We start from the raw sequence: 24315 nt of genomic DNA, 5'->3' as shown, positions 1-24315 counted from the left end.
AGAGCCCTGGCCACGTGTGTGACAATAACAACGGAATGGGAACAAATGAGCCAGCCCCTGGACTGCCACATGAGGAATCCTGTGCAGCGACTAACACACCTCTAGGGAAACTAAGTTAAAAAGCATCCGTAGAGCCCTGGCTGGGTGTTCAGTGGTTAGAGCACTGGCCCACACGCTGAAGGGTCTTGGGTTAAATTCCTGGTCAGGCACATGCCTAGGCTGCGGTGATCCCTGGTCGGGTGCGTACGGGAGCTAACCGATCAATGTTTCTCTCCCTCTCCCTTCCTCTCTCTCAAATCAATAAAGACTGAGGGACACTCAGGTGAGGGTTAAAGGAACGGAGCCCAGAATAGAGGGCGGGACACACGTCAGAGTCACGGTGGTTTCGTGGCTGATCTGACTTTGTATTTCATCCTCGAAGAGTCATGTGCTGGGTCAGTTCCTTGGCAACTGCTTCCCACCCAGGTAACAGCATGTGGATCATTAAAATGCTCCCTTCCCTCTCCTGCAGGGAGCCAGCGGCCCCGTCGGACCCAAAGGCGAGGTGAGTAGCCGGCGGTCTGACAGCAAAGCAGAGGAGCGTCCGGCCCTGCGGCCGGTCGTCGCCAACCTGGCTCCTCGGAAGCCGCGTGGCAGCTGCAGGTGGCCGCCCCCACCCAGCGGGTCCTGTTGTCTCTCCCTAGCCCGGCAGTCGGGGGGAGCTGGGCCCAAAAGGCATCCAGGGTCCCAACGGCACCAGCGGCGTAGAGGGTGTCCCGGGTCCCCCTGGGCCCGTGGGCCTCCAGGGCGTGCAAGGTGTGCCTGGCATCACCGGGAAGCCCGGCGTCCCGGTATGTGGCCTTCCTCTCCGAGTGTGGTAGCGGGGGCCTCGGCGAGGTGCCAGCACCCACCCCCCTTGCGCTGACCAACTTTGGGTGCATTTCAGGGGAAAGAAGCCAGTGAGCAGCGCATCCGGGAGCTGTGCGGGGGCATGGTCAGCGGTGAGTGCTCGCCTCCCGCCTGGGCTGCAGCTCCACATCCCGCCCCTGCCCCGCGCTGACCCGGGGTCCTCGGGGGCCCATGGCGGGGTCACACCATGCCTGGCGCACGGGCATGTTCCCCGTGTCCACCAAAGAACATACAAGGCGCACACAGCTGTGCCCTGTGGGCTCTGACGGACCGGGGGGCAGCTGGCCACTCCGATGCACGGCTCTTTAAGGAGCTCTGAGAAAGCGAGGGTCTCCTCTCCAGCCGGCGCTTGCCTCGGCACGCAGAGGGGGCCTGACCGCATTCGTTTCAAGCCCAGCGCTGAGCCATTGCCAGTCGGTTGAGAGAGCGCCCCTGAGAGGCAGAGCAGCCATCGCTTTGCAGGACGCACTGGGCCCCTCCTCCTGACTAACCGCTGCGTCTCTTTGTTTCCAAAGAGCAAATCGCACAGTTAGCTGCGCACCTGCGGAAGCCATTAGCACCAGGACCCATCGGTCGGCCAGGCCCGGCAGGCCCCCCGGGACCCCCGGGACCTCCAGGCTCCATTGGTCACCCCGGTGGTCGGGGGCCCCCTGGATATCGTGGTCCCACCGGAGAGCTGGGCGACCCCGGACCCAGAGGTGAGTCCAGGCAGCCCCACACAGCCCCACATGGAAGCCAGACCTGCCCTCCACAAGCTCTCTCCTCCGTGGGGGAGGGAGGGAACGCAGGGACCCGAGGGCACCCAGGCGTGAGCCAGTAGACCTTCGGGCCTTGGCTGGCTTTGGGTCCCGCCACGCTGCCCTCCTCTGTCCACACGGCCGCACAACACTCTGAAAGGCTGAGCTTTTGCTGGAAAAGCACAGTAAATTCCTTATTCATCCGCAGGTACATTTTTAAATATGATGTTTTCTCTAATCAGAATAACGTTTGGGGAGTAGGGGTTACTACGACGTGGGAGATGAATCATCAGGGCCTCTTGATACTGAATAGAATGCACCTTCATGAAAATACAACACTGCTGCTGCAAAAGGCAAACATTTTAAAATTCAAAAACCTCCTCTGGACTATAAAGAACGAGGGAACGTAATTTAGAAAGGAGGTAAGTCCTGGCATGGCCGCCAGGACCCATGCAGTGGCCCTGCCACGCGGACGCCGCAGGGCGCGCTGTGCCCAGACAAATGCAGCCTGGGACCTGCGGCACCAGCGTGGCAGCTGCTGGCCACGGACCTTCTCCAGATGGCCTTTAACACTGAGCTCGTGTTAGAACGCAACGTTTGCCAGCACAGGCGGCCTGCGGCCAGTCGGGCTCACGATTCCAATTTATTGACCAAATAATTGTGTTTCTGAAAGCTAGCTTAGAGATGGAGCAGTTCCAGCGCTAGAGGGTGAGCATGTCAGGTGCACCTTCTCGTCCCGGAGCGACCTAGGCCCTGAGTTACTTCCCGCCCTCCGTGGTGTTGGAGACAGGCTGGTGCCTGGATGTCTGTCCGGCACCCAGAGCGGACAGGCTTTCTTCACACAGGGATCCGAAGACCTCACGACTTCTGAAAATAAGATTCAAAACGAATTAATCACCTTTACGGATCCTCTCAGAAAACCAGTGTGGCAGTCTAACCATGACGGTCATCACACAGCCCCTTCCTGCGAGGATGGGCTTTGTCCCGGGGAGGCGTGGCCTCACTCCTCAGGGGGGGCACGGGATGGTGCCTGAGGGTGGCTGTGACATTAATCTGGGAATGTGCAGTGCAGAGCCTCAGGCAAAACCAGTCAGTACTGAGCTCCCCATCCTCCAGACACATAGGTCAGGGGCACAGCAGGACCCCACCTGCCCCGTGGGGAGGCCATTCCTACCAGCGGTCCTAGTGGCCTGTGTGTGATGGCCGCACACTCCTCACCTGGCCGCACACTCCTCACCTGGCCGCACACTCCTCACCTGGCCTCACACTCCTCACCTGGCCTCACCTGGCCCATACTGCTCACCTGGCCGCACACTCCTCACCTGGCCTCACACTCCTCACCTGACCGCACACTCCTCACCTGGCCGCACACAGCTCACCTGGCCTCACACTCCTCACCTGGCCGCACACTCCTCACCTGGCCGCACACTCCTCACCTGGCCTCACACTCCTCACCTGGCCTCACCTGGCCCATACTGCTCACCTGGCCGCACACTCCTCACCTGGCCGCACACAGCTCACCTGGCCGCACACTCCTCACCTGGCCTCACACTCCTCACCTGGCCGCACACTCCTCACCTGGCCGCACACTCCTCACCTGGCCGCACACAGCTCACCTGGCCCATACTGCTCTCTAATGCAGAGGTGACGGATTGGAAGGCTCCCTGACACCCACGGAGGGAGCTGGAGTTGGTCTCCTCTCCCAGGCGAAGGCTCCTCTCCCATGCTGTCTGCAAGGGTCACTGCATCAGTGCAGGTCCCGCTGACCAGGAACGTAGCTTCACACAGAGCACAGGCCGACAAGCAGGCCTCCTGTAGACCTCGGTGTCACAAAGACCAGAGCTCGTGGGAGGCGGTGGCCAGGATCCCACGATTAGAGGGACATTTGAAACACCTGTGCATAACTTGTGGGCCGTGTTGAAAATAGGGTTACAACGGAATGTCAGTCATGTGACAGGCATGAGTACGGAACAAAACCAACACCGTTAGAAACGGCCACTGGGATGTGGGCGGTCACTCAGCCGGGCTCCCGTGTCGGAGCCTTAGCGTGCTGTGTGGACTAAAGAGCTGGCATGGGCGCCAGGTGGCTGGCAACGCCACCCTGAAGCCTTCCACCGTCTCAACACCCGCTTCTGTCAAATCCCTCTGATAGGAAGCCAGGGGGACCGCGGAGACAAAGGCGCGGCCGGCGTGGGTCTGGACGGGCCCGACGGAGACCAGGGGCTCCAAGGTACAGGGCCAGTGTCTTTAACCACTTTTGTGTCTTGGCACCTTTCCCAATTCTCTCACTGTGTGGGCAGCACTGGGTGGCAGTGTCTCAGGTCTGATGAAGGAGTTGCTTTCTCGGGCAAAGATTTTGAGGCGAGGTTCGTGACCATCTGACAACCACTTCAAAACGTGAACGGTTTGCCAGTACAGGGCCTCCTGCTGCCCTTTAGTTAAGCAGACTCGGTTAAAGTGTTTGACTAAAGCCACCTAGTATCCGTTTCACTTAAATTCTAACAGAATTTTCTCTTAATGGACCCACAAGTACCCTGAATTAAAAATTTTCCCCTGAATGTTTAAATTTTAATGTCAAATATAAGAGCTGTCCTCAGCGAAGGCCAGCCCCACCACACCCCACCCCAGCCTTCTGGGGGACTGTTTGGGGTCATTGTCATCTGCACTCACATCCTGGGAGTCCACACCACAGGGGAGCAGGGCCTCCCCAACCCGCCCCTCTCCTCTCCTGGCCACACCCCAGGCTTCTGGCTTCTCCTCTGCTGACCCACCTCCACCACCATCCCCAGTCCGGGGCACCCTAGGTGGGAGAGTCTTTGTTGGCTCCCCCCGTCCATCCCTCCCCATGCGTCCCCACCACGCACTCCTCCCACCACACCAATGCACTCCTGAGTGTGGAGTCGGAGCTGCCACACTCCAGACAAGACCCAGACCCTGCTCCTGCCTCGCCACCCGCCCCGCCCCAGCCCCTCGCAGGGGCTCTGCCCTGCGGTTCTCCGGGCCTGGGCTCTCCTCCCTGAGCTTCCAGGGTTCGGAGACAAGCCAGTAACAGAGTGTGGGGAGGCTGCAGGTGGACAGGAAGGGCCGCTGCGGCTCGCTCTCACTCCAGATCTACACTCATCTTCCTTCTCTGTCTCAAGGACCCCCAGGTGTGCCTGGTGTGGGCAAAGACGGCCAAGATGGCGCCCACGGTGAGCCCGGGCTGCCCGGAGACGCTGGCCTTCCTGGTGCTGTTGGTGCTCAGGGGACCCCCGGCATCTGCGACACCTCGGCTTGCCAAGGAGCTGTGATGGGCGGCGGCGGGGAAAAGTCAGGTCCTAGAAGCTCCTAAAACCACCTAGGAAGTGAGTGTGACACCATTGAAGCAGTGGGCTCTGGAGGGACACGGGGGTCAGCAGCGTCCATTACTAAGGAGAGAGCAACACACCGGGCGGGACGCCCAGCGAGCCCTGCATCCTCGGCGGTGGCGCCTGGACCCCTGGGTCCCACGAGTGTCCTGCAGCTGCCGGAGACGTCCTCTCTTGTGGGTGCACAGCGGCCCATGTGGCTGCAGCGTCGGACCTTGGACACAAGCCCTGTGTGGTACCAGCAGGAGGGACAGGGAGTGCAGTGTGTTCAAGCCCACGAGAAAATTCAGCAACTTGTTTACATGGCATTTGTGTACACTAAGATATAATCCCAATAAAATGATAAATTTAAATTCATGACTGACCAGTGTAACCAAAAATAAAGGATTTCACATACGGTACCCTCCACACCAAGGTCTCGTCTGACCTACCTGCTTCTTTTGTGTAAAACTGTTAACTGTCTCTGACCCACAGTATTTATTGACAGTGACTTTGTATTGCACGAAGCCTGTTGTCATAAATAAAGCCACTCGTTTGAAAAACTCAGTTCTGAACAATAGTTTATTACATGAAGTACTGACTCAGTGTGAAAGTGAGGTCACCAGAGCAGCCCACGGTGACAACATCTCATCTATGGACAAAGGAGCTTTAAAGATGTCTCTGGAAGTTTCCTAGCAAAATTCTGCAATGCAGTCCATGTGACTGGAAGTCGTTGCAAGGGGAGGCGATAAACAAATGAAATGAATTTCCAAACTACTTCTAGTGAAGAACATTTTGACCTTTCCAATTGCTAAGGGGGCATTTTTAAATGTAAAGGAAATAAGTAAAAAGCAGTGTACCTGTGAGACTAAAGAAATTACAAAGGGTGTTCATTTTTTAAGTTATCATGTTAAGAAAACATGATGGAATCAGACAGATAATTGAAAAATTACTAATTGTCACAGTGTCTGCATCCCAATGGTCTAAGAGGACAGTAATGGACAAATATTTTGTTTTATATTTTGTTCTAAATATTTTTACAAAATGTGCTTTCAAAGTCCCCACTGGAGTTCCAACTTGAGTCATGTCCCTCGAGAGTGGGCGGCTGGCGCAGAGCTCCAGGCTGGGACACGCCCACGGCCGGGCAGAGGCCGCCTGCTTCCAGGAACCAGTGTCCAGTCCGCTCACTTGATCTCCATGGCAGGGCTGCTCTGTAGACTCTCCTGCGCAGGGCACGGCGCCAGGGAGTCTGGTCTGGTCAACTTTAGCCTCCTGCCAGTTTTCCCGCAAAACACGCTCTCAAATTCCTACAGTGGAGAAAAGATCATTAGTGTACCAATCCATAGACATGAAAATTGCTGTCTTCGAAAACACAAAAGGTTGAAAGTAAGAGCTAACCTACTTCAAAATATACAGTTAGCCCTGGCCAACGTGGGTCAGTGGTTAGAGCGTCAGCCCGAGCACCAGAAAGCTCTGGGTTCCATTCCGGTCAAGGGCATGTACCTGGGTCACTGGTTCCCAAACTTACGTCACATCTTGCTAGGGGTCTGTATAATAAAAATAGGGATTTAAACACTTTTCTCATAAGTTACACTGACATTTACTTTTAATTTTCCAACAGCTTCTCACAATACCTGGTCAGACTCTAAGACCCTCTTACGGTTTAAAAGCAACCACATTTGCATTTGTTGTTTTACCGTGGTAAAATATATTCAGCAGGAACTTCACTGTTCTAACCATTAGTAAGTGTGTGACTCAGATGCATGAAATATATCCACACTGTTGTATAACCATATACATTTCCATACGTCTTGTGTTTTTTTTTAAGTACAGCATTCTTAATTAAATCTGGGTTTATATATTTATTGTGGTAAAATATATACAGCAGGAAGTTTACCATTTTAACCATTTGTAAGTGTACAATTCACTGCCAGTAAGTACATTCGCACTGTTGTGTTACCATCCCCTCCATCTATTTCCAAGTTTTCCATGACGCCAAACTGACACTCTGCCCCCATTAAACACTCACCCCCAGCCCCAGCATCTACCTCTGTCTCTGTGAATGTGGCTCCTCTAGGCCCTCATGTAAGTGGAATCCCAGGACTTGTCCTCTGTGACTGGCTGATGTTACTTATGTCTTCCAGGTCCCTCCATGTCGCAGTTGTCAGGACTTCCTTCATTTTTATGGCTGAGTAACAGTGCTTTGTGTGGACAGAGCACATTTTGCCCGTTGTGAATGATGCTGTTGTGAACATTTTCATACAAGTATCCATTTGGGTTCCTGCTTTCAATTCTTTGGGGTAAATACCTAGAAGTAAAATTGCTGGATCTTATGGTAGTTCTATGTTTAACCTTTCGAGGACACACCGTATTTATTTTTTTTCATCTTTACAGTTTAGAGTATTACAGATGTCCTCCCCTTCGCCCCCCCGCCCCCGCCATTTCTCCCCTCTACCCAGTCCCTACCCCACACTAGGCCTTCTCCGCCCTATTGTGTCCATAGGTAATGTATATACACCTATAAGATCTTCGGTTAATCTCTTCCCATACTCCACTCACCCCTTTCCTCTGAGATTCGTCAGTCTGTTCCATGTTTCCATACCTCTGATTCTATTTTGTTCATTAGATTCCTTATTTTTTTAGATTCAATTGTTGACAGATATGTATATATTGCCATTTTATTGTTCATATTTTTTATCTTTTTCTTTTCCTTTCTTCTTTTCTTAAAGAATACCCTTCAACATTTCATGTAATACTGGTTTGGTGGAGATGAACTTTAGCTTTTTCTTGTCTGTGAAGCTTTTTATCTGACCTCAATTCTAAACGATAGCTTTGCTGGATAATCTTGGTTGTAGGTCCTTGCTATTCATCACTTTAATATTTCTTGCTACTCCCCTTCTGGCCTGCAAAGTTTTTGTTGAGAAATCAGCTGACAGTCATATGGGCACTCCCTTGAAGGAACTGCTTTTCTCTTGCTGCTTTTAATTTTTTCTCTTTGTCTTTAACCCTTGGCATTTTAATTATGAGGTGTCTTGGTGTGGGGCCTCTTTGGGTTCCTTGTTTGGGACTCTCTGCACTTCCTGGACTTGTAAGTCTATTTCTTTCATCAGGTAGGGGAAGTTCTCTTCAAATAGGTTTTAAATATCTTGCTCTCTCTTCTCCTTCTGGCACCCCCATAATGCAAGTGTTGGTATGCTTGAAGTTGTCCCAAAGGCTCCTTATATTATCTTCAAATTTTTGGATTCTTTTTGCTCCTCTGATTGGTTGTTTTTTGCTTCCACATATTTCAAATGGTTGATTTGATTCTCAGAATCTTCTACTCTACTGTTGATTCCCTGTAAATTATTATTTATTTCAGTTAGTGTATGCTTAATTTCTGACTGGTCCTTTTTCACTAAGATCCTTGAAAATCTCACTAAGTCCCTTGAAGCTCTCATTAAGATCCTTGAGCAACCTTATAACCATTGTTATGAACTCTGTATCTAGTAGTTTGCTTGCTTCCATTTCTTTCATTTGTGATATGTTTGTCTCCGCATTTTGGCTGCTTCCCTGTGTTCCTATGTATTAGATAGAGCTGCTATGTCTCCTGGAATTAGTAGAATGGCTTTGTGGATTAGGTGTCCTGTAGGGCCCAGTGGCTCAGCTTCTCCAGTCACCTGAACTGGGCACTCTAGGTGCGCCCCTATGGGTTGTGTGCAGTCTTGTTGCAGTTGAGCCTTGATTTCTGTTGGCATCACTGAGAGGAGCTGACTTCCAAGCCAATTGGCTATGACAACCAACTGTGTCTACAATGGAAGAGCTGCTGTGCAGGAAGACACCCCACTGGAGCAGGACTTGCTTCAGTGGGGCTTTGGTGCTGAGTCTGCCCCTTGACTGTGTTACTTGTGGATGTAGAGTTGCTATTCATCACTTTGGTGTGGTCTGAAGCTGTCTACTGGGTGCACTGGCTCTGGGGCCTCCCAGGGGTGCAAAGTTGGCCACTGCCTGCAGTCATCCTGCAGAAGCTAGAGAGATCTGCAGGTGGCTGAACTAGGAAGAGCTCAGGCAAGGCCCAGCTGTGAAGCAAGGCAGGCTGGTGCTGGTGCCAGGTTTTAGGCCTTTGATTGATAGATTTCATGCCAGCTGCTGCTTGTTTGAGAGATTTTAGTAAAGTCTGAAGCCTGAGCCAGGACAGACCATTCATATGGAAAAGCCACTGCAAACAGCTTGGGTGGGGCTGCAAATTGGATGGGGCAGGGTCTCAGGGAATCACCAGGGTGGAGCAAACAGTGTGGGCCAAGGCTGATGGAAACTCATATGTGGCTGCCAGTCAGCTCTGCAACGGGAAGGTCCCAGCACAGGAACAATGACCCCTACAAGCACCATCTGGGAGAAAGCTGCCCCTGAGCTCCTGCCCAATGCTAAACAGTCCAGTTTCTCCCTGTATGTGTCTGGGTCCCCCACCCTCGGAGCTCAGAGGAAGCGGAACCATGTAAGTTTGTGTGCGTGCCCTTTAAGAGGAACACCTGGGTCTCCAGCAGGGTCCCCAGCAGGATTGTCACTCAGCCACAATCCCTTCCTGTTTTTACAGCCCGAAATTATGGGGACTTCTCTTCCCAACTCTGGAACCCTGGGCTGGGGGTCTGGTGTGGGGCTGGGACCCCTGCTTCTCATGGGAGGCCTTGGAGATACCCTTCCCAATTAAAAACACGCCACTTGTGGATGTCAGACCGGTCCATTCTGCACCTCTGCCCCTCCTACCAGTCTCAATGTGCTTTCCTCTTTACTTCTCTAGTTGTAGGACTTCCATTCAGCCAGATTTCAGGTGGTTCTGAATGATGGCTATTCTGCATTTCTACATTAGTTATAATTTTGATGTGGTTGTGAGAGGCGGGGAGTACCGGTGTTTACCTATGCTGCCATCTGGGTTCCCCCTCTGGCTGCACCAATTTACAATCCCACCAGCAATCCCAAGGGCTCCAATTTCTCCACATCTTCGCCAACACCTGCTTGTTTATTTTTTTGTTTTGTTGGGGTTTTTTCTATAGCCACAACCGATGAGTGTGAGGTGATATCTCATTGTATTTGCATCTCTCTGATGAGCAGTGATATTGAGCATGTTTTCATGTGCTTACTGGCCATCTGCATGGCCTCTTTGGAGAAGTGTCTTGCCAGGTCCTTTGAATCAGGTTTCTTTTGTTTGCTGGCTGTCGTAGGGCATAGTTCATTCATGCCAGGAAGGTAAGTGGCAGCACTCTGTGGGCACTGGCTGACCCCAGTAGTCTGGAGTGGTGGGCGCTCCACTGGACTGCAGTCTCAGTGGTGTTATGACCAAGGACCCTGCCATGTGCAGCTTCGCTCAGAAGCCGTATCTGTATATAAATATACTCTAAACTTTGTAAGGTTTTAGTGCAACTTAAGACAAACCACATTTTGATAATTCCCTATGTTCTGATACCCAAAGCCCAAGTATAAAATATCTGCCTATATTTGAAAGGGTAGAATTTACCTTTTTAAAGAAATTGATTTCAGAGAGAGGAAGGGAGGGGGGTGAGTGGGGGGAAGAAACATGGATTTGTTGTTCCACCCATCCATGCATTCATTGGTTGATTCCCGCATGTGCCCCAACCAGGGATTAAGCCACAACCTTGGGTGCATTGGGATGATGCTCCAACCAACAGAGCTACCAGCCAGGGCTAGAATTTAGCTTTTAAAATAACCAAATAAAGCCCTGGCTGGTGTGACATCCTGTGCACTGAAAAGTTGCCAGTTCAATTCCTGGTCAGGGCACATGCCTAGGTTGCAGGTTCGCTCCCCAGTCAGGGTGCATGGAGGACACAACCGATCTATGTTTCTCATATCATTGTTTCTCTCTCTCTCTCTCTCTCTCCCTCCCTCCCTCCCTCCTTCTTCTTCCCTCTCTCTCTCTAAAATCAATAAAAACATATTTTAAAAAAAAACTAAATAGAAGTCAGAAACAAAACAGCCATTTCTCAGATGGAAAAAAGGTACTTGGAGAGATTTTCTAAGCCACCTTCGCACATGAGGCTAACCCCGGGCACATCTTTAATTTTAGTATTTTGCCAGAAGTGGGTTGAGCCATGCTCCATCTGGATTCTCCCAGGGTCCCGGGGAACCCAAGTCCCTGGGAGTTGGGGTGACTGTGAAACAGTGAGACGGGGGCCTCCTTAACCCTCCTCAGCTAGTCATTGTCATTCTGCTCTCTCAATTAGCATCTGTTTTCAACCAAACAAGTGAAAAGGCTGAGTTTTAAGGGATTTTTACAATTTATCAGAACACCTTGACATGACGTCTGGCCAAAGTTGATATTCGCGTTAGATTTCTAAGTATGAGAATGCCAATAACAAAAACTGTACTTCTTAAGAGGAAGGAGGTGTTCTAATTACATGTCAGGAAATGACACCAGGAAGTTCCGAGTAAGAACTCATGTCAGTAGAGACAAAAGGTTAAAGACAAATGGAAGGTCTTCGAATTGGTACAACAGCCACACAGGAAGGAGACAGAACAAGGAATGTGAGGGCCTAACAGAGCTCTGAACTGTGTGACACAAACAGAATTCAAGGGGTGACAAAGCCGATCTCAGTGGGAGATGTCACACCGGCCTCTGGGGGCCAGAGGGGACAAAATCACAATTCATAATCTTGACCTAACAAGGAAATTCACTTAATGAAGGGTGCATGTTCTTTCGAAGTGACCACAGAACCATAAAAAATTGACCACAGCCCTAGCTGGTTTGGCTCAGTGGATAGAGCATCGGCCTGCGCACTGAAGGGTCCCGGGTTCAATTCCGGTCAAGGGCACATGCCCGGGTTGCAGGCTCAATCCCCAGTGTGGGCATGCAGGAGGCAGCCGATCCATGATTCTCTCTCATTGTGGATGTTTCTATCTCTCTCTCCCTCTCCCTTCCTCTCTGAAATCAATAAAGATATTTTTTTTAAAAAAATTGACCACAGGAGAGGTCACATGGTAGTCTCAATAAACCTCAAAACTACTTTCTATACAACCATCTTCATTGATCACATTGTGAGAAACAGAAAGAATGAAAATCTGTGGAAAATGAAAGCCCTCCTTTGCAGGGTTCATGCAAAGAGACAAACCAAGGACATCAGAGATACTTGGAGACGATGAGGCATTACCCTAGGCCAGTGATGGCGAACCTATGACACGTGTGTCAGAGGTGACACGCGAACTCATTTTTTTTGGTTGATTTTTCTTTGTTAAATGGCATTTAAATATATAAAATAAATACCAAAAATATAAGTCTTTGCTTTACTATGGTTGCAAATATCAAAAAATTTCTATATGTGACACGGTACCAGAGTTAAGTTAGGGTTTTTCAAAATGCTGACACGCTGAGCTCAAAAGGTTCGCCATCACTGCCCTATGCTGGGGGTGTTTTCCAAGGAGCACGGAGACGGGTCTGCTCTATATTCACTGACCAAGAGGGGAGAAAGGCTGAAAGTAAATGAAGTCAGCTTGCAACTCAAGCACCAGAAAATCTAAATTTATAAAAAGGAAAGAAAGAGAGGTACGGTTTAAAAATAATTAACATAAAAGCAAATTATGATAGAAAACACATTCCTACTGACTCTCCTGTTCCCAATCCAAGAGGCCAGAACAGACCAGGACCGGTGCTCTGGGAAGACCCACAGCAGAGCCAGGACACTGAGATGAGGGACAAAGGAGCAGGCGTGAGGGAAGAACGAGGGAGGAACAAGCTCACAGCACAGAGCTGTGGAGCACTCCCCAGGAGGGTCTCCCCACAGTGCCAGCGCCCCAAGCCAGGCGGCCACTCTCCTGCCCTGGGAGCGAGGGTCCTGCTGGAGGCGATGAGGGAGGGGTCATGTGCACTCACTGAACACAGGGATCAGTGACCCCTGTGCACCAATGGTGAGATCCCCAGCCGCTCCGCTCCCAGACTGTTTGAATGGGGGGCGTTATAGAAGGAGGGAGGGGAAAAGGTGCCTCAAGAGAAGCAGGAACACCAGGGAGGGTGGTGACCTGGGGACTGGCGGCGGAGGTCAAGGTCAGGTCAGCACAATCACCTTTGACCCATCACTGGCTAAACAGGCACTAGGCAGTCAAAGGCAATTGGAGAAAGGAGATGGGACAGGCAATTCCTTTGAGCAGTGCAGCTAGCAGCAAGGAGGGGGATAGTTGCTGGCGGGGGACATGGGCCCAGTTCTCACAGGGGAGTAACTATGGGACAAGTAACAGCGCCTCTGCCCCTAATCCCAAGCAGGTACTGAAGGACAGTGTCCATCTGGCAGAGCTGTCCCGTCTCCCGACTTCAGGTGGAACCAGAAAGGGCACAGCAGAGAGGCAGGGATGAATGACAGTCTGGGGAGCCCCGTGACCTTGGACTGGATTCTGAGTGGGGACACCCCGGGACAACAGGTGCAGTGTGAATGTTGCCCCTGAACTACTAGTAACAGTGTCGGTATAAAGTCCTGTCTCTGACCACGTGTTCTCACTGAAACATACACAGAAGGCCAGGTGCAAAGCGGCCTTGTGCCTGCAACTCACTATCAAAGGTTCAGCAAAATACAGATTCTGCACAGAATGGAGCAAATGGGGCAATACGCCAACAGCTGGCAGCTCTGGGCGAAGCCAGGAGGGTATATGAGGGGCTCTCAGTCCTATTTTTGTCATTCAAGTTTGAAGTTGCATCGAATTTTAAACTGCCATAGTAAATAAATAATAAAGTGAGCCATCTAGGTGCAGAATTCTCCTGACACCTGGATGCCACAATAACTAATGGAGGGACCCCCAGTTAGAGGCCGCAGAATATAATGAAATGCAAACCCCATGGCTGGTCACTGGTTCAGGGAAAAAACACAGCTGAGTCATTTTAAAAGCAGTTTGGGGACATATGACTATTAGACATCAGAGAACTACAATCAATGTGGGGGGCATGACAATGGCCTGGGGAGGAAAGGGCATTAGGACACACGAGCAGACATTCAGCGGAGAAGGGTCACGTCTTCAGTTGTCTTTGAAGTCACCTAGCAAATGTGAGTGAGGCTGGTGATGTGCACAGGCATCTGCTATGCAGCAGGCTCATCAGCAAAGTGACAAAGCCAAGCACCCACTCGCTGACAAGGACCCACCGGTCCATGCAGACTCGCCTGTCGTCCTGGGCACTAAACAGTCTGGGAAAGACCATGGGTTCCTCCCGCCCACCCTGTTTCTCCCTGTCCACCCAGCAGTTCAAGCCAGAACCCCGAGTGCTCCCCAATCCCTCCTCCAGCACAGCACGCCCACATCACAGCGAGCGCGGGCCTCCGGCTCCCACCGCAGCGCCCAGCAGTCTCGGTGAGCGGCTCTGCGGCCCTCAACCAGGGTCTTCACCTTCACTCCCCCCCGGACCTCTCCTACCCAGGATCCAGGCTCCTCACACAGCAAAGCGTCAATCACAGCGTGCCACTCCGGCCTGACCCCCCCGAGGCTGTGGCCACCTGGCCTCAGACGCGCGCTGTGGCAGGGCCTGCACGGCAGTGTGCCCTCTTTGAGACGCTGGGGACGCCGCCCACGGGCCAGCGGGGTCTCCATAGATTTAAAGTATGACTGAGCAGAAGCCTGGTTGGAGCATGAAAGGTTTGTGGAATTCAATGTGTACTAAGATAACTCAGGAAAATTACTTCAGACTCTCATGCATCGTATTCTGAGAACAAAGACATTCATGCAAGTAGGAGGGTGAGTTACTGAGAAACAGTGAGGCCCACGTGCGTTTAGGCCAGTGATGGCGAACCTATTGACACGTGTGTCAGAAGTGACACGCGAACTCATTTTTTTGGTTGATTTTTCTTTGTTAACACATTTCGTATGGCCCAGGAGTCTTCTCGTGTTTCGTGCGCCATCTGTTAAGGACCGCTCACGAGTGTTCTCGTTTTTCACGCCCATGGAAAAAGGAGCGAATCTAGATACTTATGTAAATTTTGTTTGGTCCCTCTTCATAGAGGAAAATGTTTTACGCAGCACCATACGTTAAAAAAGTACTAGGAACTTTAATTGTTTAATTGTTTTTGTAAATAAAAATGTTGTAATTATTGGAAAACAACACCTAAAGTGCATTATGATGATTTAAATAACGTGCAGTTTGCCCAAAAACGTGCGGTCCCTGGTGTATGTCTTAGAGATTTCTATGCGGTACGCAATGTGTAAAATGGCATTTAAATATATAAAATAAATATCAAAAATATAAGTCTTGGTTTTACTATGGTTGCAAATATCAAAAAATTTCTGTATGTGACACGGCACCAGAGTTAAGTTAGGGTTTTTCAAAATGCTGACACGCCGAGCTCAAAAGGTTCGCCATCACTGGGTTAGGCTGTTTGCCTCCTAATTCCCCCCAGTTGCTAACTGGCGTCACTCCGGCCTGTTTCTTGATGTTCCTATGATCTAATGCAGAAACAATCTACAAATTCAATATAATTAAATTTCAGAAATGCTCAGTATGCATACTGTCCATAAAACATAATACCTATAAATCAATCTGAGAGTGTGTGTATATTTAACAAGGTTTTTGCTGTTGTAATGCCTTCATCATACTTGAATGAGTTCTATCAATAATTTTCTAATAGGTACACAGAGCCAAACATTAAATCATTTAAAAAGTGTAAAAGCTTTATTTTATTAAAATAACCCCAAAAACTAAAATAAAATAACCCCACAGTCTACCCCTAACAAATAGTGTTAAAGAGCAACTGCATGACAACTATAAATGATCCGTTAGAGCAGTGGTTCTCAACCTTCTGGCCCTTTAAATACAGCTTCAAAGGGGTCGCGACACACAGGTTGAGAACCGCTGCCAGAGGGAATCCGACATAAGCATTGCTTGGAAATGCAATTAAATAGACAATGAGAACCAGGACAGAGATGAAATATGAAGCTCACACGACGCAGACCAGGAAAGCAGAGCCACTCAGCACGGCCCGGCCACGCTTGCAGCGTCCAGCATCTGGACACAGGAGGCTCTTTTTTTTTTTTTAAATCCTCACCCAAGGATGTTTTCATAGTTTTGTTTTGTTTTTTAAGAGAGAGAGGAAGGGGGTAGGGGAGAGAGAGAAACATCATTGTGAGAAACATCAACCAGCTGCCTCCTGTACACACCCCGACCTGAAAACTAGGTATGTGCCCTGACCAGGAATCAAACCCACAAGCTATTGGTGTACAGGACGACGCTCCAACGGACTAAGCCCCAGCCAGGACATGAGGCGCTTTTTAAAAAGGTTCCATGTTTATCACACCAACCTCAGCTTGGCTCTCCAATCAGACTCATGCTGCAGCTCACTTCACTAAGCCTCCTTACCAGTCAGCCTGACCGCTAGCTCTGCAGCCAACACGGGAGCCCTGGTGTCCGGAGGAACACAGAAGCCACAGCTGGCACCACCTGGGTTCTCTCCTCTGAGCCAAGGAAGGGGTGGACAAAAACCACACCAAGCATTCGGTCCAATGGGAACCCAACAGATGGTCAAGGACATGCTGGCCCGAGCCCCAGGTCACCCAGTCACCCAACCCACACAAGTGTCTCTCTTTCTGCCTTTGGAGGCACTGAAGGCCAGACCATTTACTTAACATTTATCTGCCCTTTGCTTGCTTTATCCCTTTGGGTTTCCTGAGGGCAAAACCACTCCCTCCTCCAGTCTCTGAAAGGCCCCCTCACCCAGTCCAATCCACCACACACAGCAGGTGCTCAGCCTGTCTCGAGGGCGACCCCCGTCATCTCCACTATCATGGAGTGAGCAGGCCAGGCGGAGGCCACTTGAGCACACGCCACGAGCAGAGCTCTTGCTCACAATGACTCCGTAACGTCTGATTCCAGGACACAGAGGACAGTTTGGGATCTTCAGGAAAAAGGACACATAAGAACACTGATAGGCTGACAAACTCCTAAAACTCACCTGACCTCAATACTCACCTTAATTTAATATATTTTTATTGATTTCAGAGAGGGAGGGAGAGGGAGAGATAAAAACATCAATGATGAGAGAGAATCACTGATCGGCTGCCTCCTGCACACCCCACACTGGGGTTTGAGCCCACCACTTGGGCGTGTGCCCTGAGCAGGAATCGAACTGTAACATCCTGGTTCATAGGTCGATGCTCAACCACAGAGCCATGCCGGCCGGGCAATACTCACCTTCTTAAGAGAATCTCCATGGCGCTCCTGAATGTACTTTAGGAACGCAGTGGTCCACTGCAGGGTCGTGGCCTTATCTGTCTCGGCGTTGCAGAACGGGACCAAAAGATTCAACTCATCACAGCAAATGCGGATTCTGCGCCTACAGCAAAATCCAAAGCAACACAGAGAATCTGAAGCAAAGAGCTGAGCAAATGTGTGTGTCACTTGAAGAGTCAGAGCTCAGGGGCCTGGCACCAAGTGCACGGGCAGAGGCCTGTCCCCCCAGGACCTGGTGCTCTTGACTGCCCTCACCCAGGCTCCTTCCCTTGGCCACTCCTGCCCTGGGCACCCTCCTCGGGGAGCTTCCCTATTTACTTCCCAGGGGCCAGATTCAAGGGTCTAGACCAGTGGTCAGCAAACTCATTAGTCAACAGAGCCAAATATCAACAGTACAACGGTTGAAATTTCTTTTGAGAGCCAAATTTTTTAAACTTAAACTATATAGGTAGGTACATTGTTATTAACTTAATTAGAGTACTCCTAAGCTGGCCTTTGCTAAAAACGTCCTCAATCTGAGGGGTCGACCTCAGCGAACGTTACCCCCACTTCTTCTAACGTCACTTCTTCAAAACAGACTCGCCCAGGCCGAAAACCGACTTCTGTGCATGGGCCACGAAGTTTCAATCGCACTGTACGTGCGCGCCCGCACGTGGTGTTTTGTGGAAGAACCACACTAAGGGGCCAAAGAGCCGCATGTGGCTCGCGAGCCGCGGTTTGCCGACCACTGGGCTAGACCAACGACAGACCCAAACCTCTGAAACTGGAAGCTAAGTGTCGTGTTACATATTGGGCAGGTCACCCTCTCCCTCCTTAGTAAGCTGCCCGCTGTGTGCCCAGGACGAAGATCCCAGCCTCACTTCGTCGAGGGACCTGGTTCAAAAAGGACCACAGACACCAGTCTGTTAATATCTGGAACCTGGCCGCCTTAGAGACCAATCAAGTCACAGCTGGAGTCACGACTAGGCCATCTGTAACTTGCACACATATGGCTAGTGATGTGCGGAGTCCGGCCTAAGCTGACACTAAACGATGCACAGGGCACGGCCCTCATCCTGGTCTCCTGCTGAGCACGCAGGATGTCACGGGCCTCGTGAACACAGCCGGCACTTAGCGGTGCTCTCCACCCCTCATCAGCTTGTTTAATTTTAACGTAAACCTACATGGTAGACAGTAACTCTTATAGACGGAAGCTCAGGACAGGATGGAAAGAGCTGGCGGAAGAAAGGCTGTTACACTAGGACATGGCAGTGAGAATAGAAACTTCCACTGCGAACATGCGAGGGTTTTCCCAGAGCAGGTGCTCAGTGAATGTCCTCTAAATAAATGCCAGAGGAAAGAAGCTCTGTCACCTGGTGAGCTCAAGGGTGTGTGTGCATCCCAGTCCATGGGATCTGGCTGGCTTAACTGTATCCCTTTAGAGCAGGGGTGGGGAAACCCGGCCCTCAGACCGTATCATGCCCTCGAAATCATTTGGTTTGACCCTGTAAGGCATTAGGGGTGAGTTAAATGTTTGATCAAATGTAGCAGCTAATTTTTAAGCTGATAATCTTGTCTGGCCTGAGAATGATGTTACAAATATCCAAATGGCCCTGGGCAGAAACAAGGTCCCCATCCCTGCCTCAGAGGGGTAACCTGCCTCAGCCCCACCATGGGGCTTCGTCTTGGTCCAGGCTGCATCTCCTGAGCCTACAACAAAAACTGGTCCGTGTGCTCAATGAATGACTCAGTTAACTCCGTGTTAGAAAATACCATGTAAAATCCCAGCTGTAAGAAACACTAACCACCCCGATTCTACACAGAATCTGCAAATATATGTAGAGACAAAACGACTTAACAGTTTTAACCCCCTCCTTCCCCAACATTCTTAAAGGAACCAGGACAAACTGGTGACAAGGGCTGCAGGGGAACTGCCGGCAGGCCACCCACCCTCAGGAAGGAAGGCATGCCCATGAGGCTGGCCTGGCTGGCATCTGGGAACTTCAGATTTCCCACCATTGTGAGTTAAGAGAGGCTCCCTGTGCCTAAGCCAGTGGTTCTCAACCTGTGGGTTGCGACCCCTTTGGCGGTGAACGACCCTTTCACAGGGGTCGCCTAAGACCATCCTGCATATCAGATATTTACATGACGATTCATAACAGTAGCAACATTACAGTTATGAAGTAGCAAAGGAAATAATTTTATACAATGTGGTTTCCATGAAACACAGGCTTTCCTTCTGGGTCTGGAGCCTGACTGTGTGCTGGGCAGGGGACGCCCACAGGACTGGTCCCCAAACAATCTCGGGCATGGAATCTGCTGACAGCTTTCACACATCCAAGAGCGCAGGGCTGGGGAGTGAAGTGCTCCCCTGCGAAAAGCCCTTGGGAGGCCCCGCCCTCATCCCGCCACCTTCTCAAATTTTTCCATGTCTTTTCTAATCAATCAGGATGGTCTGGGGGTGCTGGGGACCCCAATCCACCCAGCAGAGCAAAGTCCACATTTACTCGTGCGAACTTTCCCCGCCTTTGAACACAGACACGGCTACTCTTGTTTTTATGGCAAGGTGCCGTTATTACTAATGTGTCTAAGGTAAGTGTCCACAGATGCTCCAAAGCTCGGTCCCGCGTACACACATTACCTCCTGTCCCTCTCCATGCGGTTGTGCCTTTCCCTGCGCTGTGACCTTCCGCCCGGGGCGCTCTGGGACTGCTCCCCAAGATGAGACTGCGATGACTCTGCAGACTGCCAGGAGCCCTGGGCGGTGGTGGCACCTTCGCCCACGTTCTGAATCTCTCCGAGGGCTCTTCGCTCCACACTGGCGTCCAACTGCCGTATCCTACTCCGATTCCTCTTATTTATCGCTTGTTTGCACAGCGCTTCTTCTTTGCAAAAGAAGAAAAAAGTGGTACTTTAATTATTTATTTTTAACTTAGTTCCAGTAATGCTGAATACATTTTTGGCATCTTCAATCCAAGACATAAACATTAATGGGGAAGGAGCACAGAGACCTGAAGAGGACGAGCTGGACACGAAGGCAACTCTGTGTGAGCAGCCAGCTCCAAGCTCCTAGTTCCAAACACAAAACTAGGCACAGACCTCTAACCAAATTACAACATGCTGAGTGTTAATCAGCATAGCCCTGCCAACCCCCCCACCCCCCCGTTAATCAACAGGCATTAACTGTCATCTATGAACAACCAAGAAGTTATTTGATTTTTCTGACATTCAGAGTGGGGGGAAAAAGCTGGAATTATCCTATATAATAAAACGGGAATATGCAAAGTGACCATCGCTCTGCCGCAAAGATGGCTGCACCCACAGCTGAGGCGAGTTCCCATAACAAGCCTTAAGGAGCAATCAGCAGGGACCTGAGGCTGCACGCCCCCACCCCCGTGCGGGTTGACAGGGGACCTCAGGCCGTGCCCCCTGCCCAGCAGGGATTGATGGGGGACCTCAGGCCGTACCCCCCACCCCAGCACCGGGCCAGGGGACCTGAGGCCACGCCCCCCACCCAGTGAGGCTTGACAAGGGTGAGACCGGCTGGGTCTGGATCTCGCCCAATGAGGGAGGGGGCAGCTGGGTCTGGGTCTCGCGTGATTTTGAGGCGTGAGTGGGTGGGTGGGGACTTAACTCTGGATCCCGTGGTGCACCCCAGACTGACAGGAGGAAGATTTTCATATACATTTTACTAATTTTCTTTCATCTCTGACACTTCTATTATAGAGAAAAGGCAAATAGCAATATTAAAATATTTCCTCTAATTAATCCCCTTTTAATGGGCCACTAGTTCTAATATGACAACTGCGTTTCTCAGGAGAGGACAAATGCTAAGTGGTTTAAGATTCAACTCACGCTCACCTTACAAGTGATTCTTCCCCCCTGAGGAGCAATCACATCAGAGCTACAAAAATACTCATGTTTCCACCAGACACAGAACAGCAGACACCTAACTAGTGTGTGTGGTGACGTGCATCCTGAGAAGCCACATAAAGCCGCATTCAAAAAAATCACCACATTTCAGAATACTGGACAGAGGGAATCCACAGGCATTGGTAATGTTTTATTCCTTAAGCTGAGTAAGCAGTACAGGAGCTATTTCCATCTTAACCTTCACACCTGACAAATGTTAACATATACTTTTGTGTCATAAAAACAAGGAAAAAATTAGTTATTGCCACGGGAGAAAGCAGTAGCCCTCCACCCCATCTGGTGTTCATAGCTCTCAGAAAGCTTAGTGCCAGCTGTGTTATTGTGGTGGGTAACCTGCAACCAATTTGTTTCTAGGGAGAAAGGGGTGAGAGTTAACGTTTGACAAAAGCCGAGTTGCCTTCAGGCGTGTCTGTTTCTACATCACCTTATGGCTCCTTGCCTCCAACTCAGACCTCTGCCCACCCACGGACTGTCTCCTAAAGCTTCTAGCAGATTTCAGGCCTTGCCTCACTCACAAGGAAAATAAAAACAAACAAGCCTATGTGCTTTGGTGACTTGAAGGTAACTGAAACTCTATATAAGTCTATCATTTTTGTGTTAGGGTATTTACTATTAAGAACAGGCAGCCCGAACACAATGTTTCCATACCAACTGTAAGCATGATGCCTATAATTCGGGCAAATGCTGAAAGTGAGGTGACTAGGGCAGTGATGGCGAACCTTCTGAGCTCGGTGTGTCAGCATTTTGAAAAACCCTAACTTAACTCTGGTGCCGTGTCACAAATAGAAATTTTTTGATCTTTGCAACCATAGTAAAACAAAGACTTATATTTTTGATATTTATTTTATATATTTAAGTGCCATTTAACAAAGAAAAATCAACCAAAAAAATGAGTTCGCGTGTCACCTCTGACACGCGTGTCATAGGTTCGCCATCACTGCCCTAGGGGAAGATGGAAGCCCTGAGATACAGACACTTCCAAGGCGGCCATGTTCATAAACCACCGCCCCCTCAAAGACCACAAGGACAGGAGGGCAGAGGTCAGACGGAAGTGCCTGCTCCCTCCCGCGTGGTGGCTTACCTCCCACTTTAATCCAAACCTGCTCGGGCAAAGCTTTGTTTCTACTGCCTAAAGTCTGCTTCGTGGACTCAATCTCTTGTTGGTAACAGAAGGAGAATGCTCTCGGCAATCCAATATCCTGATGTTTGGCAGCCTCAAGTATAGAACAGGAGTTATTAGAGCTCTGGAAAAGATGAAGCAACGGGAACCTGATCACTACTCTTTCCTGTACAAATACAATGCGCTAACAGCAGTGACCTCAAAGCTATTAACATGCAACATGAAGAGCTTAGGTCACAGAGGACTTTTGAAAATTCCCTAACCAATTTGTTAATGTGGCTACATTGAGACACAGATTATGCTTCCATCACAGTAATTTTATTACAGTGGTGACGAGACCTGTAACACTTTTTGAAAATAAAAAAAAAATTCTCTAACCACATAAATGCTCTCAATTTTATATGTTGTTTCTTTTTGTATTAAATTTTAGAGAGAGGAAGAGAGAGAAGCATCGATGTGAGAGAGGAACAGCAATCGGTCACTCCCACTCATGCCCCAACCGGGGACTGAAACTGCCCTGACCAGGAATTGAACCCGCCACCTTTGGCTGGATGGAATAACACTCCAACCAACTAAGCCACAAATGCTATCTATTTGAAAAAGTTAAGAAAATCAATGAAAGAACGTAAGTAAAGAGGTTAAGGTCACTCCACAAAGCCACTTTCTGCACCTGAGTCTGAGAGAGGCTGGTGCCCCCTCCAGAGGAGCAGGCGTTCGCAGTGAACAGGGGGTAGGTGAGCTGCAGGGTCGTGGCGGCGGCGGCGGTCTTATTTTTCACTAACGCTGTGCATTTGTTTTGTTGCTGAAGAGGAACGTTCATTAACTCAGATGGATGTCGAATAAGAGTCACCAAACTGCCGAGACAAAAGAAAACGCAGAAACACATGATGACTCGGCAGGAAAGCTTCCTGAAGCCCGCCACCATCTGCCATCACCTCCGAGGTTAACACTGCACTTTGTAGGGGTGCTCCAATCTGTCGGGAGGAACGCGCCCGTCACCGAACTCTCTACCAAGCAACTGTCAACTGATGCAGTGGACAAGCTCACCTTCTTCCTCACGGAGGGAAGGGGCTGTCATCCTTTAGTTATACCTCCTCCTCCCCATCACGCCCTGGACACCCATCTCTTTTGAGAGCCATCCTCCAAAATCAGGACTCTGCATAAAACAGGGAACCTGTAGGTGGGATGGATGGCAAGCTGCAGGGTCACGGGAGCAGCCGGGCTGAGAGCTCTCCGGAGCGGGCGTCCGTCAAAGCCTCGTCCTCAGTCCCCCTCACCGACCCAGCGGGCCTGCCCCTGCTGATGGCAGCCAGAAGGAACGGGTGCCCCCGCACAGGACCCTTCCCACACCCACACCCGCGGGACCCGTCCTCCGCCCCGCCGCCCGCGCCCAGGCACCCACTTGTTGAGCGCCACGCCGGGCTCGGGGGGCTCGGCGCCGCGCGGGGCGGGCGGGGGCTCGGCGGGGATGCTGTTGAAGCGGTCCTCCAGGCGGACGCGCACCGCCGACTTGGCCCGCGCCTCGCCAGCGCCCTCCGCGTTCTCCTTGCCGGCGGCGTCGGGCGCCTTGGGCCGCGCTGCGCCGGGGCCCGGGCCGTCGGCGCCCGGCGTCTTCTCGGCGGCAGCGGCGGCGGGGGGCGCGCCCGCCTCGCTCAGCAGCATCATGCGCAGCTCCTGGAAGTCGATGTGGCCCAGGCACGGGTTGGCGCCCGCGAAGCCGCCGTCGGCCAGCGCCGGCGGGCACAGCAGCGGGTACACGGGCGCCGCGCCCCCGCCCGCCGCCGCCGCCGCCGGGCCCCCCGCCGCCGCCGCGCCCCCCGCCGCTAGGAAGGCCGAGTTGAGGCGCGTCTCGAGCTCGCCCTCGGCCGCCGCCTCCATGTGCGAGTAGAGGATGTGCTGCAGCTGCGTGTACTCGACCTCCGTCATCTCCACCAGGCTCAGGTCGGTGGTCGTGAAGCTCAGTCCCGCCTCGCCCAGCGCCGCGTCCGCGCCCTCGGGGCCCGCCGGCCCGCCCGCCTGCGCCTGCGGCGGCTCCCGCGGCCCGGGGCCCGACATGCCGGCGCCAACGGCGGGGGGCGCGCGGCGGGCGGGCCGGCGTCGGACACGCTCAGGCGGACGGCGCGCCGGAAACCGCCGGCCCAGCGCGCTTGC

General features: G+C 51.3%; 2 protein-coding genes and 1 pseudogene across 10 annotated transcripts in view; 2 read left to right on the top strand and 1 right to left on the bottom strand.

Moving 5' to 3' along the window:
- COL9A3 (collagen type IX alpha 3 chain) overlaps nucleotides 1-5518 on the top strand; it is a 20830-nt gene extending 15312 nt beyond the window's left edge. The window contains exons 27-32 of the mRNA XM_059705088.1: nucleotides 512-544; nucleotides 684-830; nucleotides 926-980; nucleotides 1404-1586; nucleotides 3778-3855; nucleotides 4766-5518. Of these exons, the coding sequence (XP_059561071.1) occupies nucleotides 512-544; nucleotides 684-830; nucleotides 926-980; nucleotides 1404-1586; nucleotides 3778-3855; nucleotides 4766-4956 (687 nt within the window). The 3' untranslated portion in view covers nucleotides 4957-5518. The remainder of the gene's footprint in view (nucleotides 1-511; nucleotides 545-683; nucleotides 831-925; nucleotides 981-1403; nucleotides 1587-3777; nucleotides 3856-4765) is intronic.
- TCFL5 (transcription factor like 5) lies at nucleotides 5516-24315 on the bottom strand. Of its 9 annotated transcripts, XR_009453985.1 has the most exons (9): nucleotides 23567-24311; nucleotides 22835-23018; nucleotides 22126-22288; nucleotides 19753-19996; nucleotides 17094-17235; nucleotides 7511-8286; nucleotides 7000-7259; nucleotides 6354-6498; nucleotides 5516-6258 (listed from the first exon to the last, which is right to left on the bottom strand). XR_009453985.1 is itself a non-coding variant. In XM_059705085.1 (6 exons), exons 1-6 carry the CDS (start codon nucleotides 24217-24219, stop codon nucleotides 6136-6138), a joined length of 1509 nt encoding a protein of 502 aa, XP_059561068.1. In that variant the 5' UTR covers nucleotides 24220-24310; the 3' UTR covers nucleotides 5516-6135. The 9 variants fall into 9 exon arrangements, 5 of the variants coding, with proteins under 5 accessions (XP_059561068.1, XP_059561070.1, XP_059561067.1 ...); XR_009453986.1 differs by lacking the exon at nucleotides 6354-6498; XR_009453987.1 differs by lacking the exon at nucleotides 7511-8286 and having other exon boundaries at nucleotides 23567-24310.
- Nucleotides 22397-22514, top strand: LOC132240372 (small nucleolar RNA SNORA1; annotated as a pseudogene).

This window comes from Myotis daubentonii, chromosome 8 (assembly GCF_963259705.1).
Source record: "Myotis daubentonii chromosome 8, mMyoDau2.1, whole genome shotgun sequence".
NCBI lineage: Eukaryota > Metazoa > Chordata > Mammalia > Chiroptera > Vespertilionidae > Myotis > Myotis daubentonii.
Note: the sequence above shows the minus strand (reverse complement) of the source record. Positions and strands in the feature narration are given on the sequence as shown.

Excerpts from the sequence above, each read along its gene's own strand:
- TCFL5 (XM_059705082.1), bottom strand. The coding sequence starts at position 24,219 with ATGTCGGGCCCCGGGCCGCGGGAGCCGCCGCAGGCGCAGGCGGGCGGG. Across the intron at positions 22,289-22,834 it reads CCAGCCTCTCTCAGACTCAG|AGCTCTAATAACTCCTGTTC; the intron begins GTGCAGAAAGTG and ends CATCTTTTCCAG. Across the intron at positions 17,236-19,752 it reads CGCATGGAGAGGGACAGGAG|GCGCAGAATCCGCATTTGCT; the intron begins GTAATGTGTGTA and ends ATTTTGCTGTAG.